The sequence below is a fragment of the Apis mellifera genome, linkage group LG11 (assembly GCF_003254395.2).
Source record: "Apis mellifera strain DH4 linkage group LG11, Amel_HAv3.1, whole genome shotgun sequence".
Taxonomy (NCBI): domain Eukaryota; kingdom Metazoa; phylum Arthropoda; class Insecta; order Hymenoptera; family Apidae; genus Apis; species Apis mellifera.
This window is the reverse complement of record NC_037648.1, coordinates 6,137,562-6,159,248: the sequence shown is the minus strand read 5'-3', so window position 1 is coordinate 6,159,248 and position 21,687 is coordinate 6,137,562. Positions and strand designations below refer to the sequence as shown.

Below are 21,687 nucleotides of genomic sequence, written 5' to 3'. Positions count from 1 at the left end.
AAACAAAAAATATTACATTTTTATAATTATATATATATAATTATAAAATATTATATAATATTTTATATTTTTAAATTATAAAAATATAAAATATAATATAAATATAAAATTTTTTATTTTTGCTTTCTATTTTTTAAATATTTCAAATAAATAATTCTAAATAAATTGATAGAAATTAGAATTTATTATAATAAAAATATTTTTCTACTTATATATTTCAGAGATTACAAAAGAAGTTTAAGATAATTTATGATTGTTTTATAGCTTGACCTTTTGAAATAAAATATTAATATAATAATAGGATAATAAATATTATTCTTCATTTTTTTTTAAAAATCATTATATATTATAAAATATTATCACATTATATAATTATTAATATTATCAAATTATATATATTTTACAATTATATATATTTTTATTTTTATTTTATTCATTTTATAATACATAAAAAATATATATAGTGATATATATATATATATATATATATATATATATATACATATATATATATATATATATATATACATATTATTTTTTTAATACAGAATCACAAATGTAATTAGTGTAAATATATATACTTTTTTCTACTATTTTTTTCTATATATTTTTAATATTCTAAATTTTGTAAGTAGACATACAATATATATATATGTTTTGAATTTAGTTAATTATATATGTTATTATATTTGGATATATAAATGGTAATGCATAAGAAAAGGAAAATAATAGATTTAAAATATTTGAAAAATTTATAAAATATATAAAATATTTATAAAATTAAACAATTTTTATTTATAATTTTTATTTCTAAAATTAAACAAAATTAATTAATTTAAAAAATGAAAAAATGATTCTAGGAATTAATAAAATAGTTATAAAATTTATAAAAAAACAAAAATGCAAAAATATCTGTTAAAGCTTATTTATTAAATTATAAACATTTTATTTTTATACTAAATGAAATGAAACTTTATTTTCGTCATACTTTGTTTTAATTTATTTAAATAAAATTTAAATAAAATTCATTTAAATAAAATTAAATTGTTTACTTAATATTATTAATTTAATATATAAACAATGGATATTTTTGTACATTTTTGTGTAAACTAAATTTATTGTTTTCTCTACTAAATTGTTTTAGTATCTAAAATCTTTTAAATTATTTATTTATTTGTTCTATTATATACAATTACATGAATAACAATTATTAATGTTTAATTAAATATTGTTAACTATTATTCCCTTATTACTTATTATTATGAAGAATATGAAAAAAGAAAGATATGATAAAAGAATAATCATTTTTACATGTTTTAAAATTTTGAAAGATTTTTTGGTAGAATAAATTTTTGTTAATTATTTTAAAATTATTGAAATTTTTAACAAATATAATTTAAAATATTCAATTTTTCTATTTATATTAAATTTATTTTAATTTTTTAAATTTATGATTTGTTTTTTATACTATGTAAAAGTAAGATAAGAAATCAATATTTGATTAGAAACGATAGACGTTAATGTACTTCATGAACAATAGCAAGATACAGTAGATAGATAGTATGTAGTTAGACCTATCGACGATGCATTGCCATGGAAACGATACCGTCGCACGAACTATATTATATTGCATAGTTCGTTGCGTATCTATTCAGACAATTTCAAAGACAACATTTAAACATGATATGAAAATAATCAATTGATACTTTCGTTTACTACAAATTATTATAATTATTTCAAATAAGCAATAATAAAATTTATGAAAATATTTTTACAATATATTTTTACATAACAATTCATTATGTAAGTCTTCATTTATCTACAAACAAAAAGTAACAATTAAAAGTCCTTTAAACTTACATTATTTTATTATTTATATATTAAATAGACTAAGCTATTAATTATAATATGGTAGAAATTTGTATGAATGAACATGTCAAGGATCATACAGATTAAAGATGTACATCGGTAAGATTACAATGATGTGTTTATGCTTTAGGAAACAGACGAAAGAGGGTGGAATGAGGAGATTTATCCGGTGACCTCGTGCCACATGTGGTAATGCTAGTGGCAAACGGTGCTTCGATACCGACCATTGCCGGTACTGTTGAGGAGGAGGAAGAATATGCACGTAGCGAGGCGAACAGCGCACACTATGATGGCTATGTTACCGATCATACCGATCTTGCTTCTGAAATTGATATTGATGAATCCGAATATAGACGAGAGCTTCTTAATGATGTATGTGAGAAAAGCATTGTTGCTTATATTATTTTAAAGGATTTTTTTTTAAAAACTTATAATAATTCAATTATTATTATTTAGTAATTATTATTATTATTAAAAAAATTATACACATATAATATTATATTTTTGATAATATTAAAACTTTTATATTGGTGAAATATATTTTTAATATATATTAAGTTTAATATATATTAAACAATATTTTTTTGATGTATAACAAGATATATATTTTTATTACATTTATAAACATTATTAATTTTTTTTATTTACAACAGATCAAATTGATATTGTTTTTTTATAAATTTGAATTTATATCTTTTTAGTTTTATTTACGAAAATTATTAAAATTAATAGAAATAAAAAAAAACTGTAAAAAAAAAAAATATTAATATGTACAATAAATATAATATAAAATATTGTGTATTGAATATATATGTCCTCAAAAATTATAAATATTTAACTTATACATATTAAATTCATAATGAATTTTATATTCGTTTTAAAATTTTCTGTTTGAATTTTTAAAGAATGATAATTCATAATATAATAATAATTTAATCATTTAGTATATAATATCTATATAAAAATTAGACATATTATTTATATAAAATTTTATTTATTCTTTAATATATATTTAAAGCAATATTAGTGATTCATATTTCTTTTTATATATTAAAATAAAAATATCTAATAATTTAATCCTACTTGCAATTATGAAAAAAATTTACGAAAATAATATAAAGTAATAGGAAAATAGAAAAATTTTGAAAATGAAAAAATTTTTGCTTTTCGATAAATTTTAAAATTTAATATAAATTCAGATATTTTAATATAGTATAAGTAAAATTTATTTATTATTTATTATTTATTATTTGATTTTTAGAAATTGAAGATTAAATTAGATTAAATATTTGTGTTTATAGAAAAATTTGTTTTGATATTAATTATATGTTATTTATAAGTTTTTTTTATAAGTTTTTTTTTTAAATTTCTGAATTTTTTATTTATTTCTAAAAAGCTTATATATTTATCCTTTCAGTTTTGTACTTAATAGTTATTTCTTTTTCCAATTAGATGGTGTGTCATGTAACTTAGCCATAGCTTTAAAATAAAATTCCTACATGAAATATGGATGAATTAAAAATCTTTAAAAATGGCATTTTAAAGATTTGAAGGTTGTCTTTTTTTTTTTAAATAAAACTTTTAAATGATATATATCCTTATATTTTATAATGTATAATATTATAATATTTTATAATATTAAAACACATTTTATATTAACTGATGTAATTATTTATTCTTATAAAAGAATATTTATAAGAAAATTTTATTTATAAAAGAATATATTATTCTTATAAAAAAAATTAAAATAATATTTTAGAATCATTAATTTAAAGGATATTTTAGTTTTAATTATATAAAATTTAACATATAAAAATATATAAATGCATATTTATATCATTTTGTGTCTGTTTCATTTTTATATGTTAAATTTTGTAAAATTAATTGAAATATTTTGTAGTTTTATAATATTGACAAAAAACTTATATAAAATATTATATAAAATTTTTTATATAGAATAATATATATATATATATGTCTTTTTAAAAAATAAAGATGCTCTTATTTTTATAATGTATTTTCTTGACATTCTTTAATAGACATGATATATGATTAGTTTAAAAAAAAAGTTTAAAAAAAAAAAACAAAAAATTTTATTTATCATTTTGAAATTATAATAATTTGATTTCATTATATAGAATATCATATAAATATCTTATACAAATTATTTTTATAATTATTAATTAAATGTAACAAAATTAAAATATATATATATATATATTTTATATGATTTTTATATATTTTTATTAAATTATATTTAAGAAAAACTCTATATAAAATTATTAAAATTCTTTAATTTTTAATATAAATTTTTGTAATGGATAAAATTGATGATTTGTAATGGATAAATTTGAAAGATGATAAATGATAATTCAATATTTAATTAATTTTTATTTTATTTATATTTAAAATTTTTATATTAGTAAAAATTTATATTAGTAAAAATAAAAAAATATATATTAATTCTAAATAATTTTGTTGCTTATATTTATAATATCTTTAGAAAGAAAAGACTTTAAATACATTTATACATTACGTTAGATATAAATAAATTTTTAATTTTTACGTAACAAATGAATTATGTTTCATTTAATAACAAATATATTTAAATTTTTTAATATTCTTAAAAATTTAAAAAAAATTTAAAAACGAATCAAATCAAAGTTTATATTTCCATTTCTTTTATTTGCTTACAGAAATGGCGAATGCTGTTCGATAAGGTACGTCTATGAATTATTCGACATTTATTATTTGGAAATCAGCTTACACAATATGTAATCGTGACTGAATTTTTTTTTAGTTTGATCCCGAAGGTTTTGGCGAGATACCGGTGGAGGATTTTTTAGCAGCTTTAAAGAGTCCCGAATGGAAAATTGAAATACCACCAAATAAACGAGATATACTTCTTACCAGAGCAAAGGAATCACGTGTTGAAGCAGTGACGTTTCAAGATTTCGTCAATGTGGTAAGTAAATATATTCAGATAATGAAACATATACATATATACACATATTCATAAGAACGTAGAAAAAAAATTATTATTCTATATTTTTTATCACTTTTTTATTGTTCATAATTATTCAAAATAATTTCACAAAAATTTTATTATAATTCAATGTAGAAATGTACATACATACAGATATATTTTATATATTGATAAAATCTTATTTTATTATCTTTAAAATAGATTAAAATAGATTTAAAATAGATTAAAGAATAAAATTTTTTCATTTATTGAATCATATTCTATTTGCTTTTGGTAAATTGATCATATATTTATAATTTAAAGTTTTATTTTGTAAGTTTGAAAATTTTTTAAATTATATTTTAATCATATATATTTTAAATTATATTATAATATTTTAGTCATACTACATATTTATATTACTATTTTCGTATTTTAATTATCAAGTATCGTTTAATTGTGATGAAAACATTTTTATTTGATTAAATAAAATATAATAAAACTCGTATTATTAACTCGTATTAAAACATTAACTTCAAAGTTACTTTGATCTCTAAAAAGTTAATATATATATAAGATATTTCTTCTTCTATAAAAATTTTTCAATATTCCAACTAAAATAAAATTAAAATATAAAAGACTATATGAGAAATATAAAATATGATAAAAAAAATAGTAATATATGTACATTATTACTAATGTAATATTGAATAAAGATATTCATCTATTTTCATCTATTTCTTCATATCTATTCCAGATTCATTTATTAAATTCAATAATATCTCGAGAATAATATTTGAAATATTGGGTTGGCAACTAAGTAATTGCGGATTTTTTTTAGAAAATCAAAGACAATTTTTTCATGGAACTAAATAACTTTATTCTGTAATATGTTGCCCATTTTGATCAATGACCTCTTGCCATCTTTCAGGCAGCATCATAATCCCACGTTCATAAAACTTCTGGTTTTTATTAGCAAAAAACTGAATCAGGTACGATTTGATATCATCATCATTATTGAAATTTTTACCATTCAAGGAGTAAAGATCGAAACAAAAAGTAATCAGATGGTGCAAGGTCAGGACTATATGGTGGATGTGGCAAAACATCCCAACCAAGCTCTAATAATTTTTGCCGAGTGACCAAAGATGTGTGTGGCCTTGCATTGTCATGATGGAATACAACACCTTTTCGATTTGTCAATTCGGGCCGCTTTTCTTCAACTGCATTGTTTAATTTCATTAGTTGTTCAATGTAGACAATAGAATTGATCGTTCGGTTGGGTGGTAAGAGTTCAAAATAGACAATTCCTTTGTAATCCCACCAAACTGATAACAAAACCTTCTTTTGATGAATACCAGCTTTTGATGTTGTTTGAGCTGGTTCACGTGGCCTGCTTCACGATCTTTTCCGCTTGATATTGTTGTAAACAACCCATTTTTCATCGCCAGTTAGTATAAGTAGTTTTAAAAATGGATCATTTTCATTACGTTTCTTTAGCAAATCGCAGCTGTTAATGCATTGCGTTAAATGCTTTTCTTTCAATTCGTGAGGAATCCATGTATTGAGTTTTTGAACATAGCCAAGTTGTTTTAAGTGGTTTTTAATGCATGTATGTGATACATGAAGCTTCTCTGCAATCTCACGAGTTATACTGTGACGATCCGAATCGATTATTGCTTTGATTAGGTCGATCAACTTCAACTGGACGACCAGAGCGTTTTTCCTCTTTGAGTGAAAAATCACCAGAACGAAATTTGCAAACCAATTTTGACACTGCCGTTCTTTTAAGGCTTCGTCGCGCATAAACAGCACATAACTTTTTATGAGCTTGCGATGCGTTTTTCCCTTTGCGAAAATAAAAAAGCAAAATATGACGATAATGTTCCTTTTGATTTTCCATTTTTTAACGAACGCCAAACGAAAACTACGCAACCGATCAAAAAACTTTTTGACAGCTGAATTGCCAACTATCAAATAACAAAATGTGTTTTACATTTGGACTACGCCAGCAAATCTAAAAATTCAACTGAAGCCATCTATGAGTGAAATCCGCAATTACTTAGTTGCCAACCCAATAGAATAAAAATTTTTGAAATAGAAAAAATATGTAGGTTAAGCTTTTTCTCATTTTTCATATTATTATATAATCATCATATAATTATAATCATCAATATATATTATAATTATAATCATTAATATAATATTACATAAATAACATTTTGCTAATTATATAAATATAAATAATATTTTCTCAAGAATTTTATTTTTAATATTTCTATTTCATAATTGAAAAATTTGAAAGTCAATTAATGTAAGTCATATTATTTAAAAATGGTTTATGTAATTTAAGAATTTCTTTATTATTTAAATTATCAGTTGATAAGTTAATATTATAAAGTGAAATAGTAATTGATTTATTAACAGAAAATGTGAACAATAAAGAGGTTTTTTAATATAATCATTTTTATAAAATATGACTTACACTGATTAGTTTCTTTTAAATTTTCTACTTATTATAAATAATTTTCAAGTTATGTTCATGTCAAATGAATTTTCTTTGTTTGGAAATTTAAATATTTTATATATTATTGATAAAGAATTAACAATATTACAATATTTTTCTAATTTTCGTCATGAATCTATCAATTTACCAAAACATTGAAATAAATATAAAATACGATCTTACATTTATATCCAAACAACCGACTAATTCGCATAAAAGCGAATGTACGATTATAATCTGTTTAAAAATGCGTGTCAAAAATAGAATACGAGCATCAGAATTACATTGATTTTCCTGAAAGAAACTCGAGAATCGTGTATCGGCATACAAGATGAGACGAAACGGATCAAAAAAGGTTTACCGACGGTTAAATAGATTTATTCTGCTCGACGAACAAACTTCAGGAAACTTTTCATTGTCCGTTTTATTTGTCAATTCGAAAAATGCAGCTACACCCTGGAATTTCGTTCTTCATAGTATTAGAAAGGCGGTAAAGAGATGAACGGTACAAAAAAAGGAGATCCTTTTTGCAGAAAAGGGAATACGATGAAAAACTGGTAGATAAATATCGGGAACAATGATAATCTCACCGTTTAAAGGCACACAACGATATAGACACAACCTCTTTGTCTGTTCGCTGACAACTTTTTGGCGGTTTCCTTCTACTTTCTTTTTTTCTCCTTGATCCCCAGTTGAGGTAAGTAGATCTGACATTGAGTGGCAGAAAATTGTCTGCGTACAAACCGAAATGATTTAATTCGTAGATTAAACAATGCGTAAAAGAATTTCTTGGTAAAATCGCGTTCCATAAAGCTGTATTGACATTCTGCACAAATTTTATCTATTATATCCGTACTTTCCGAAATTATCTCAACTGTAGTTATATATTTTCCTCGATAAAATTGATAATTGAATTCGTGGATATTTCATATTTTTTGTTTCGTTCATTTTTTTTTCCTGATTTTATGGTTTCATTTTGCTTGATTTTTTTTCTTGTTTTGTTTTGTCTTTATTGAAGTAACTATTAACTGTATACACCAGTATATTTCACTGTTTTATTTTTAATTAGTTTTCTCTGAAATCTTGGATATTCGTGAATTATCAAATGGATGGATGAGAACAAGCTGCGCGAAATATTTGAAATAGAAAATAGTGTTGTATTGGAAAAAATGAGAGAATTGTTTAAAATATTATAGTTAAAAAATAATTGGGAAAGAATACGAAAAGTTTGGATTTTAAAAATATTTACATTAATGTATTTCATAAAATTTATATTTTTTTCATTATTTTTTATATTCTTGTTTAATTAATTTTATTTATTATCTCTTTAAACAATTTAACAGTTATTGGAAAGTAATTAAATATTAAATATATTAGAATGTATAGATATACATAATATTATATATATTAATTTTATAATATAAATCACAATAAAATTTTACATAATATAATATAATATTTTACAATATGATAAATAATATATAATATATATTTATTATATAATTATTATAATATATAAATTATTTTATTTTTTAGAATTTGATAAGCGTTATGAATGTTTTATATTTTATTATTTTTTTATTTTAAAATCTATTTTGAAAATTTATATCATTTAATAATAAGCATTATAATATTGATTATATTTTCTATATTTATCTTTAAATCTTTGTTGAAATGAATTAAATCTTATAAAACATTAATCTTTTTATCTGATCCTCTTTTTGAATTGATATACTGAGACAAAATTCAATTACAAGATTATCCATTAAATGTAAGATTTGCAAATATTATATTTAGCAAAAAAGAAAAGAAGTTAGAGATTTCCTATTTCTTTATATACAAATATCTTTCTTGTATAAAAAGATTTCATTTTTGAAAGAATTCTTTTAAGATAATTAAAATCTTTCTTTTTTTTATTTTGTTTAAGTAAAAATTGTCCTTTTGAAACAACATTTTATTCGTTTTACAATTACAACTTTGTTAAACGTTTGTTTTTTGTTCGAAATAATTGTTCCAATTTTTTATTTTTTTTTTCAAATTTTTATGAATATATAATTATTGATATTTTTTTAATTTCATAATTTTTTTAAATTAAATATTTTAACATTTATAGACATTTTCTTTTAATCTCTTATTAATGATTTTCATTTCTTTTTGTTTTTAATAAAAGAATTAAATCCTTTGAACAATGATTATAACTAATATATAACTAATAATTAATATGAGTAACTATAAATAATATAAATAACATTTAAAACGCAATTATTATTCAACACATATTTAATTTTTTCTATCGATATATATTAAAATATCAATTTCTAATTATCAATATTCATTAAATATTATATCATACAAATATTAATTTAAAATTTTATCAAAGTAATATTCAGCAAATTAAGAATTTTTATGAAATGATAATTTTCTTTAATCTATATCAAATTCAATTTAAATTGTTTCATCTAAAATTATTTTCATATAAAAAGAAATATTATTTGCTGAAAAATTAAATTACTATAAATTTCTAAAAAAAAATTTATAAAATTAATGAAAATAATAAAAATTTTTTAAATATTCAAGAATTGTTACAAAATTTATAACCAAATTCAGATTTTAATTTATTATAGAAGGCAATTTTTGTTTTATTATAGCTTTTGGTCAAAATATTAAAATCACTTACAGTTACAATTTCCAAAATTTTTCGAATTTTAATGAAACTTAAAGACATAAACAAAATTTAATTGCAAATTTTATTAATCATTAATGTATTTCATTTTAAACATTTTATATATATTAATAATTTATATAATATTTTATTATTTTATCATATAATATTTCATTATTTACTATACTATACTATACTCATTCTTTTAATCAATTGAAAATATTTGAGTTCATTTAAAATATTTATATATATTTATATAATCAGTCCTGACATTATTTAAAAAAAACGATTCTATTGAATATTTGATAAAATTATTAAAAAAAAAAAAATATTACAAAACAATATATATGAAACACTGTGAAATCATCATAAAAAGCATTATAAAATCAAAGCAAGAAAAAAAGAAATACAAATTATTAATACGTATATATATTTGTACATTAGTAATTATAGTTATTACATTAGTAATGAAAGTTATTAAATTTGACAAAGAAAAGTTAAAAAATGTTGGAAATTGTAAATGTCCTTATTTTTTTTTTTTTTACCTCTCGTATAAATTATGAATAGCAAAAAATTTTAAAATTTTAACTTTATATTTTCTGTTCTATAATGTTTAGATATTTATATACATATATTGCAATGATAGTTATTGTACTTTTCACGGTAATAGTGTTGAAAAGAGCGAATTATATACATATCTATCCTTTTTTATTCGTGTTTGTTATTCACAATTGAACACCAGGAATTCGATTTTTTTACCGCATACGAGACAATTCACTGTGATAGGATTAAACCCGCAGGTGGTTAAAGGTAGACGCAATTATTCAAGAGTATGGAATCGCAAGCATTCTCCGCTACGGTAGTATGATTTACGGTCAACAGTGGTAACCAAGATCGAACAGCGGTAACCAGGATTTCCGTTCATGCGCCTCTTTTACTCTCGTTATATAACTATATAACGCTTACTTATTATTTCATATGATCACGAACAAATGTGATAATCTTGTTTGTCGTACGATTGACGGTGCATATATTTTACGCCATATAAGGCTGTAACAATAAGAATAGGGATAATATTTTCTGAAATTTCGCCCAGTACTTTCAATTACCGCGCAATCGTTCCACATTCCACGCTTTGTTTTATCATTTGTTATTTTTTCTGCTTTCGCGTTGATATCTGCGTTTGCGGATAGATTTATATTGTATTTATGCATTGTTTCAAATGTATTCACGGTATAATTTCGTTATTAAAGAAACAAATTTTTTTGAAACTTTATTGATTAAGATAATAAGAGTAGAAATATTTATGGAAATTAATCTTGAGGTTTTTATTAAATTAAACCAATATTTTTCGTTTTTCTATTTCTTAAGATATATATTATCGAGACAATTTCTTTTTACATATGTTTAAAAAAATCATAATTATTAATTAAAAAGAATAGTAAAGATTATCATTTATCAAATTATCAATCATGGAAAAAGAAATTCTTGAATTATTGTGTATTGAAAAAGAGTAGAAGAATACTATATACTATACGATACATACTAATTAATGGTACATTTTACTTTTTAATATGGTACAAATATCGCATTTTAAATTTTGTAGATATTTTATATATAAAATATTGTGTTTTAAATTATAATCATAAATAAATTGTACATTCGATTTAGATATTTAAAAAAATTAATAAATTTAATATATTTAAAATATCGAATATCGAAAAAAATAACAAAAAAAATCATTAAAAAGAATGAAAATATCACGCATTTGATGTATTTATCTGTGGATTAAATAACATATCAATGAAAACTCAAAAAATCATAATTGTTTAAATATTAAACACAATAATAGAAAATTTAAAATTTGTTTCAATTATTAGATGCATAATATAAAATAATATTAATATTATATATTAATATAAAATAAAATTTTTAAGAATTTATGATTGAATTTCTTTAATTTTAAAAACTTTTCTTAACAACATTAATTAAATGTAAAATTTTTGTTTTAAAGAATATAGAATTTTATAAAAAGTTAAAAATGTTTTTAATAAAAAAATTTGATTATTTATAAAATAAATTTCCTTCTACATAATTTGTGATAATATTTAATTGAGTTAATTTGATGCATAATAATTTTATATTATATTTTTTTTTAACATACAATTTGTATAGAATTCATTTCCGAAATGATCTGTCTAATAATAATAATAATAGCAAATTTAAATTAATATTTTTAGAATTTCATTGTATAAAAAGAATAAAAAAAATTTTTTAACAATTTTTTTTTATTATTTTATTTAAAACATTTAGAAATTTTTAAATAATAGAATATTTGAATAGTAAATTAACGAATAATTGTATTTTTCAATAAATGCGCTTCTCTCGAATACAATCGATATAGTATATCTAATGCCATAAATGAGTCCATCTTCATTCAATTGTCGCATTCAAAATCATCCAAATATAGCGTTAACTGGATGCAGAATCGAACAAAGACGCGCAAGACAAAGGGACTTGGAGGAGGATCCTTTGCTGACCTGCGATTAGCAATTAGCTTTGACGAAGGTGGTCACTCGATGTTTGCGCAGTGGTGAACTGGCTATTAAAGAAGAGGATCGAAAATAATTGTAGAATGAGAGGCGAAAGAAGAGGAGACACACGTAGTCAGCACTTAGGTGGCCTTTGCCAGAGTTTCGGCAAGTCGGTGATTCTGGACACGATCTCGGTGGTCCTCCGTCTTTCTTGTTTTCGTGTCGGTCGCTCTTCCTAAGATAATTTTTTCCTCTTGCTTACCGCCACGTTCAAACCATCTCGAGACTCTTCTCTTCTTTCCTCTTCGGATATCAATTATGTCCCTGTGGGCCTCATGCATCGCTATGAAAAAGACCTACCGGTGTGTGTTTCACCTTCACGAAGAGAATCCTGAGTTTGCCTCGTTATCCCTCGCCGTGGGCGTCGAAATCCCTGTGTAAGGTCTCTCAGGAGCTACAAAGTGCAATTTAAGAAAATTCTGTGCTCTCTTTTCATCTCTACTCTTGCCTCCATTCGTCTCGTTATAGCCTTCACTTTGTTGCCCCCTCTTGTTCCTAAATTTTGGCGATAAATCGTACTACTGTCGCGAGGAAACTTATTTACCGAGGTTATACAACTTCGTCTATTTCATTTTATTCGAGTCATTGGCTCTGTTTCTAGACATTCTTTCTTCCGTGTCATTATCATGACAGATTTTCATATTATAATGCTACTTTTTTGCAGGAGATAAAATCTAGTTACATTTATCTGTATAGGATTGTGTATTAATGATTTCATTTTGCATATGATTACAAAAATTGAAAAATTAAATAATATTTCAGATTTTATTGAGTAATGTGAATTATTATAAGAATATAAAAGAATTGATGTTATGGAAAGATGTATACATCTTTTATATTGTTCTCATTTCATATAGAATATAATAATATAAAAAAATTTTTTTATCATAATTTTGAAAGTCATTTGAAAATTATGTCATTATTATGTTTTATATATATATAAAATGAGTATATTATATATATTATTATATATATTATATTATTTTTTAATTCTTTAGTTATGAATATATATATATTTATAATGGCTTCAGAACATTAAAATCTTCAAAAATCTTAAAATTATTTTTTAACATTAATTATATTTCATAAAAATTTATGTGTCGTTATCTGTTGACAACCATAATTAAAGAATTATATATTTAAATATATATTTTCATCCTGATTAATGAAAATGAAAATTTAAAATATAAAGTGACTTTAAAATGAATGATAAAAGAAATATCCATTTTTTTTGTATAATCATAATATCAATCATTTTGAAATTCTCAAATTATTTATATTATTATTATTGTTGTTATTGTTGTTGTTGTTATTATTATTATTATTATTATTGTAATGAAAAAATCCGTGAGAATCCGAAAATATTGAATACATTCGAATTAAAAATGCAAGGAATATATTATATGAGATTTGAATTCTTTGCATTAAGTATACAGAATCGACATATCAATAATAATTATTATTTATATGCTATTATATAATAGATTATATACTTTTATATTTATATATTCATTATTTTTCATTCTTCGAAAATATATATATTTTAATTCGCTCTTATGATGTGTATTATAAAAGAAGGCTAATGTTTTCAAATTGATTATTCAAGTACATCGAATAAAAAGAAATATAGTAGATATTAAATTATTTGTGTTTTTTTTATTCTTTATTATGTAACAGAAAATATTATTGAATCTACAATTTAAAATCAAAATTTTATTCAAATTTTTGAAATTCTCTTGAGTCTTGACATGAAACATAGATATTATGATTTGTAAAAATGAATATAATTATATATAAATAAAACAATTTTGAAAAAACACAAATACATATAAAAATGCATATTTCATAACTCAATATTTAATATATTGAATTTTATTATAATTCAATATTTTTAATATTTTTCGTTTTGTTAAAAAATTTTTTAAAAATTCAATTATTCAAATATTTAATATAATCTGAAACAAGATCATTTTAATTAAATGTTTCAATAACTACACTAAAAATGGCACAATATTGGATGTTTAAGTAACTTTTTAATATAATTAGAATATAATATTGATATACATTATTTTTTTGCATAATCTTTCTTAACTTTTATAAACTTGCTGTATTTAATCAATTTTTTAATTCTTTGTTAGAAATAGATCTTATTATTTAAATGAAATTTTTTTTCTTGAGACAGAATCACATTTTCTAAAAATTTCTTATGTTTTGATAGTTCTATTAGCTTTTCCATTAGTTTTAAAAATTAAATTTCGATATTATACTGAAAATTAATAATATAATATAATCAATTTTTTAATTTAATCGAAAATTTTTCTAAATGGAATAAATAAATAAATAAATATTTTAAAATTTATATCCTAAATTAAAGTAAAATATTTTAAAAATGATGATTTATGAAGGATATAGAATTGTTTCATTTAATGATATATTGATCATTTTCCGATCTATATCAATTATTTTTTCAAACATAAATATAATGACATATAAAAAAAGAAGTTTAACTTTTTTAAAATGAATTTTCTTTTAGAAATAAATTAAAAATAAATTTCTTTTATAAATAAATTTTAATAATACAAAATATGACAAATTAAAAAATAATTGTATATAATATTCAAAATGTGATATGCAATATCATTTTTGTCATAAGTCTGCAATAGATTTCTCGTTAATAATACTAGAGAAATTATGTAATAAGATAATCCTTGCTAAAGTTATTTTGAGATACATAATCTTATTAGTTTCAATAGGATCATCATTTCTTATTTTCAGATTTTTATATGAAATGCAAGGTTTAAACTTAACTTTTTAACTTTAATAAGTTTTGTTGATTTTCATAAAAATGTGAAAATCTACATATAAATTTTTATTCTGGAAACTACTTATTAAATTAAAAATTTTTATTTTTTGTTTTTCTTTTATTTTTTTTTATTTTAACAAATTTTATGTATTTAAATAAAATTAATTTTTCTTTCCAATTTTTTAGCTATTTTAATTTATTTATCTATCATTATTACTTTGAAAATTAAATTTGTAATATTGAAAATAATAAATAAATTCTTTTTTGTAAATTTTTTTTAAATTGAAATATTAATATTAACATTTTAATGTATAAACATTAAAATTTTTTAGGACATAAAGAATTAATTTCATTTATTAGCTATAGTTATTTATTTGCAATTGAAGAAATTGCTTAATTATAATGGAACAAAAAAATTTTTAACATATTCTGTTAAATATTTTAAAATTTTTTATTGATCATAAAAAAGTATTTCTGAATATTGCTATGAATATTGCTAATATGGCCAAAAGGATTGTAATCACAAGAACTAAGAAAAGGAAAGGAAAATATATCTTTCTTTTTTATTTATTTATCATATTCAAAAAAATCATGGTATTGCAGGAGCAATTATGCAAAAATTTCGCTAAAAATATTCAATCTCGTAGTAATATCATTCGAACCAGCGATATCCTTGCATGCACTTTCGCGAGATCACCGACATTTCGCGATGCATTTTCCCGTCGCATTTCAAAACGTCCGTTTCGCGGCGTTATTAAGTGTAACTAAGCAACAGTGTTATTATCCATTATGAAAATCCATCCGCTTGAAAAGGGTCTGGGACCTTTTGTTCCATTCCTGTTCCTTCCAGGAGAGAAACAGCGTAGAAGAATTCTGCGCGAGGCGGTGCCGACCTACGACCCCATTATGCACGGCCCGGACAGGGCGCGTGATTCATAATATTAGATTCGAGTCGGGGCCGAATAATGTAAATGCCACGTAGAAGGGCCGTATATACGCGAGGGGGGCCCCGTTGGAACAAGCGCAGGGATGTCACGTTGGCGGCGAATGTAACGATGCGGCGACAACGATGAGGACGACGCCATCGGCAGAAACTCTACTAGCCACCCACACCCACGTGTGGACCCTTAAATCTCCATTCTCAGGCGCGCCCCGATCCCTTTGAGTCACTATGCCCTCTGTCCTCTCTTCTATACCATGTACACCTCGATTCCTCGTATATACATCTCCGGCTTTCGTGCACGAACGAGGGGCCTACATCGCACCGGCATCGCATTCTATCTACCGCTGATTTAAACTGTGAACACTTTTGCTTCATTTATGAGCCTTTGTCTGTTCACAGGCATGACTCGGCCATTATTAATGAGACGTTGATTTTCGAAACGCGTCGACTTCTAGTTTAGAACACGGTTGCTTCGCACGATGAAAATTTCAACGAAAATTTCTTCATGTACAGTCGCCTCTTTGTATATAGTTCGGCTTTCTGTTTGCCTGGTGTGTCGATGTCGGATTGACTGATTGACTCATGGCATATTTGTGGATTTAACTATAATCGTGTTTATGTTGTTTAAGAGCATTTATTTCATATACTTTCTGGATTGTTTAAAATGGTTACTTTCTCTCTTACTTTCGTATTTATTATTATATATTTATATGTATATTTTTATAATTAATTATAATTGTAAAATGACAGTAAATTCTTATTATTAGATCAATATTAATATTTACGTTGTTTAGAAGATTTTTATAAAAATTATTAAATGTAATTTTTATATTTAATCAGTTAAATATAATTAATTTTCTATTGATATTATAATAATCATAAACAATTAATAAGAATTTGATTTATTAATATTTTAAGTTTAAAATATTTTATTTATATTTTACATTTTAACGAAATGCATAAATTTTTTATATAATATATTAAATACGATATTAAAATTAAATATTCTAAAATTAAATTATTTAAATTTAATTGTAAATTCAATTCAAATTATTAATAATTCAATATTGTGATTTTAATTAGATTTATATTTATATAATTTAGGATTTTATTAATCTTATTTATATCTATGTATTATATTAATTTTATATTATATTAATTTTATATTAATTCTAAAATTAATTATATTAATTTTATATTAATTCTATATTATGTAACATAATATATTATGTTCTAAGTCATCATATTATATTTTGAAAATTTAATAAGTATTAATTGTAAATATACTGCGTATTGTATAATTATAATGAAATGTGCTTCTAAAATATTTGAAATTTAGAAGAATTTTATTTATTGTTAGTGAGCATTATATTAGTATTAATTGATTCTAAATTATATCTTTAATATATAATTATTAATAAAATTTTTATAGTAAAATAGAACTTAATAAATAGATTCTCGTATATTTTAAAATCAATTATAAATTTAATTGTACTTTGAAATATTTTTAATACAAAATTATTTTACGAATAAATTTTTTTGAATAAATATCTTTATTTTTTTTTGTAAAAAGAAAAAAATTCTCTTCAGTGTATAAAAATGATTTATTTTAATATAAAATAATCACTTTAAAATGAATTTAAAATATATTAATATAAATATATTATATGATTTTTTAAAAAAGATCAATATATCCTTTAGTCTAAATTAAATTGAAATATATCAATGAAGTTTATAAATAAAAATTTATTATTCCTAATTACAATTGTGTACAATTTTTCAATATAATTAAAAAAATAAAATAAATAAATGTTAAAAAATTTATTAAGAAATTGGTTTTAATTATAGCAATCTTTACGTATATTTGTAAATATATATTTTTAATAAATATATAATATTCTATTTTAATAATTTCAAAATTCTAATAATTTTTTGTATTTAAAAAAAAACGATAAAACGTATTTGAAAATATTTTGAATATCTATTTTATGATTTATCTATTTCTAAATTATTCATCAATCTACTTATATTTTTATACTCCGTTCACATAATAATAAATTTATCAACCAATTTTTTGTCTATTTTATTCACTTATAACAAAATAATAATATATAGCATATAATAAAATTCTATTCAAAACGAGAAAATAGATTACGTAGCATCAATTCGGAAAAAGTTGTTCAAGTCATAATCGGGAAAATTTACTTTAAATCGGAAAGTCGGATGAAAGTCGACTGTGATGTAAAATCAGTTAACTAATTTCCAAAGAAATTTGCAAGTAAAAATCCCCATTGTATCCAATTTCCGTTTCTCACAGGCGAATATCAAAACGATTCTCCCTAATATGTCTAGTTATTTACCGAAGCGAAATTCCAGCGAGATATTTCCTACCGAGTGAGCGAAAGTCCCTGGAATTTAACGATTTCCAACCTGTAGATTTATCACGATCGGCTAACTAATTGTCCTGTTAGTTTCGTATATATAACCCATTGGCGAACGTGAACCACGCCATTGGAGGAAAGAACAAGATTCCCCTATTAGAGGACAATCGGTTGACGAGATCCTGTTAAAAGCATTTTTAAATACACGATCCTATCTATGTGGATCGAAAATTTCATGGTCATTGACTCGTCGTTCCATCTCTGTTTATTACAAGGGTCGTGACTGAACCACCCAGACTTTTGGGCGACCCTGCAAGATATAAAAAGAGCGAAAGGTGTCCGACTCGCATATGTATTCCTAGTCGTTCGAATGGACCGTGAAATTAAGAAAACGTATCTTGGCTATCGTTACGTATCCCTTCGTTTTCATCCTATCGTTATCCCTCGATCAGGATCAGTTGAACTTCATTTGCCCTGACTTTAAAAGTCCGAACGACTTCTAATTAGAGGGACAGTCAAACAAAATATGCCCAATCTTAGAAACGTTTAAGATAGAGAACATCGATCTGTCGAGTCGCATACCAGATCTTGGGACGAGAAAGACCTCGATAAGATAACGTTCCTATCTTCTTGTTTCTTCTTTTTTTCTTTTTTTTTTTTATTTTTCGATTGTAACAGTGTTTCCCAACATTTCATGAAGAAATCCATTTTATAAAGTGTAGATATGTATTGCTTATATTAATAAAGTGTCTTAAGTTTTTTTCTAAAATATTATCACATTATTCTATTCCAAGTAAAAATGAAAAAAAAATATTCTATAATGTAATGTAATATTTTATAAATATTTTATTAAAAGGTTATATTTTTATTATTTATTTTTATATTACATTATAAAAATATAAAATAACAATAAATTGATTTTTCGTTTGATAAAATACAAAAATATTGTTAATATTTGATGATTTTTGAATATTTAAAATCATTAAATCAAATTATATAATAGATTTGTGGATGATAAAAAAAGTTTATTAAATATAAAATAATATATTTCAAAAATTAATATTAAAGATTTATATAAATAATATAGATTAAATAATATAGATTTATAAGAATTAAGAAAAATCAATAATATTTATCATGCAATAAATTTAATTTTTCATAAATATCAAATAATATCAAATAAATAAATAATAATAAATATTAAACTGACAATCTATTTTTATATACAATAATATCGAATAAAAAATTCAATTTGTTATTATTTCTTATATTCTGATTTTTCAATAAAATATTTATAAAAATGTATTTATATAAATTTGTTTTTTTATTTTTGCATATAAATAAAATTTTGAAAAAATTATGCATATAATTTTTAAAATTGTATATTTAAATTTATTACTATATAATGTTAATTAAACTAATATTATAATTTTTTTATTAAAATTTAATAAAAATATTTACTGAAATATTAAATAAATTAATAAAAATTAATATATATAAAATATTAAATATATATGATTAATTTCCAATACAATAGGTTATTTTTATTTATAATATTCTTTATATTGAATTTATATTGAAATAATAAATGTTAAAAATTTTTACTATAAAATTTTCTATATTAATAATTATGAAAAAACCCCAAAACTTCGTGATTTTCTTGAGGATGGGAATACTGGTTGAGAAACACTGATTTATAGGAATGATCATCAATTTTATTTCATTAGAATTGGTCATTTCAAAATAAAATGATTTTGTTTATTAGTGGTAACTTTGAAAGAAGCGTTTAATACAAGATAAATTGCCGGATAAAGATTAAAATATAATTTGCATATTATTCGAAAACTCGTAGATAATTAAGATAAGAGAAAAATAAGATTTTATTGATATAAAATGATATAAAATTTTTCTATCGCTTTCTAATTATCACATGATATAATTTATTATAATAATTTTAAAAAATTTGTAAAAATAATTTTAAATAATCTTATATCGTATTTTTTTATAATTTATATATTTAAATTATAGAATGTCTTTCACATTGATTATACATATTTATAAAAAACGAACCAAATAACGAAGTTTCATATTATTCAATAACTTTTCTATACTCATAACTATTCTCTATCTAATATTAAACTCTATAGAAAAAGTTAATAAAAATATAAATAACTTGATATTATATCTTATATATATATTTATATATCTATAATGAACATTAATTAAAATTTCTAATTAATGTTTCATCAGCCATTTCATCATTTTTATCATCTATTTTCTTAGATGAAAATTAATGAAATTTTATGAAAATATGTTTTATATTTTCTTCTCTATTCACTGTTTTCTTTTTATAATTTACATGTAATCTAAGTTATTCGAAAGAGATTAAACAATATATATATATATAAGTAGAATAAAATGTTGAAATATTATCATAATTTCACGAACACAAAGTTCTCGTTAAGATAGATCATACAAGGTAGACAGGACACTTATTGAATTACTATTGATATATCACTCGATAATTTTTTTTTATTTTATTTTTTTCAGATTGATACTTGTCGTTTACTAATTTATTTTCGTTTATTTTTTTTCTGAAATTAGCTGTCAGAAGATAGACATATAGTATCAACTAAGAGTAAAATATTTTAATTTGTCGAACATTCTTTCATTTTAGAAAGATTATTGATTTTTGTTTCTTTTATACTTACTAAAAGGAAATTATTATTTTTATATTCCTTTTATTAAGAATGAATTATGTAATCATATAAAATTTAAAATATAAAATTTCTATCGAAATAGAAATGCTCATAATTATTAATATTTTGTATAATTTTATATTTTTTTATTAAAATTAAAAGTGAGTCAAATATAATGGTGAGATTTATTAATATGTAAAACATTACGTAAGTATTATATAAGTATCAATAATTTGAGTTTCTTTTTTTTTTGTCTTAATAGAAT

At 21.4% G+C, this 21,687-nt stretch overlaps 1 protein-coding gene across 1 annotated transcript in view; it reads left to right on the top strand.

Annotated features, from left to right (window-relative positions):
• LOC724287 (protein rhomboid) overlaps nucleotides 1-21,687 on the top strand; it is an 869,734-nt gene that overhangs the window by 2,557 nt on the left and 845,490 nt on the right. Inside the window, exons 2-4 of the mRNA XM_026443982.1 lie at nucleotides 2,000-2,241; nucleotides 4,566-4,589; nucleotides 4,670-4,834. Coding sequence (XP_026299767.1) covers nucleotides 2,062-2,241; nucleotides 4,566-4,589; nucleotides 4,670-4,834 — 369 coding nt within the window. The 5' untranslated portion in view covers nucleotides 2,000-2,061. The remainder of the gene's footprint in view (nucleotides 1-1,999; nucleotides 2,242-4,565; nucleotides 4,590-4,669; nucleotides 4,835-21,687) is intronic.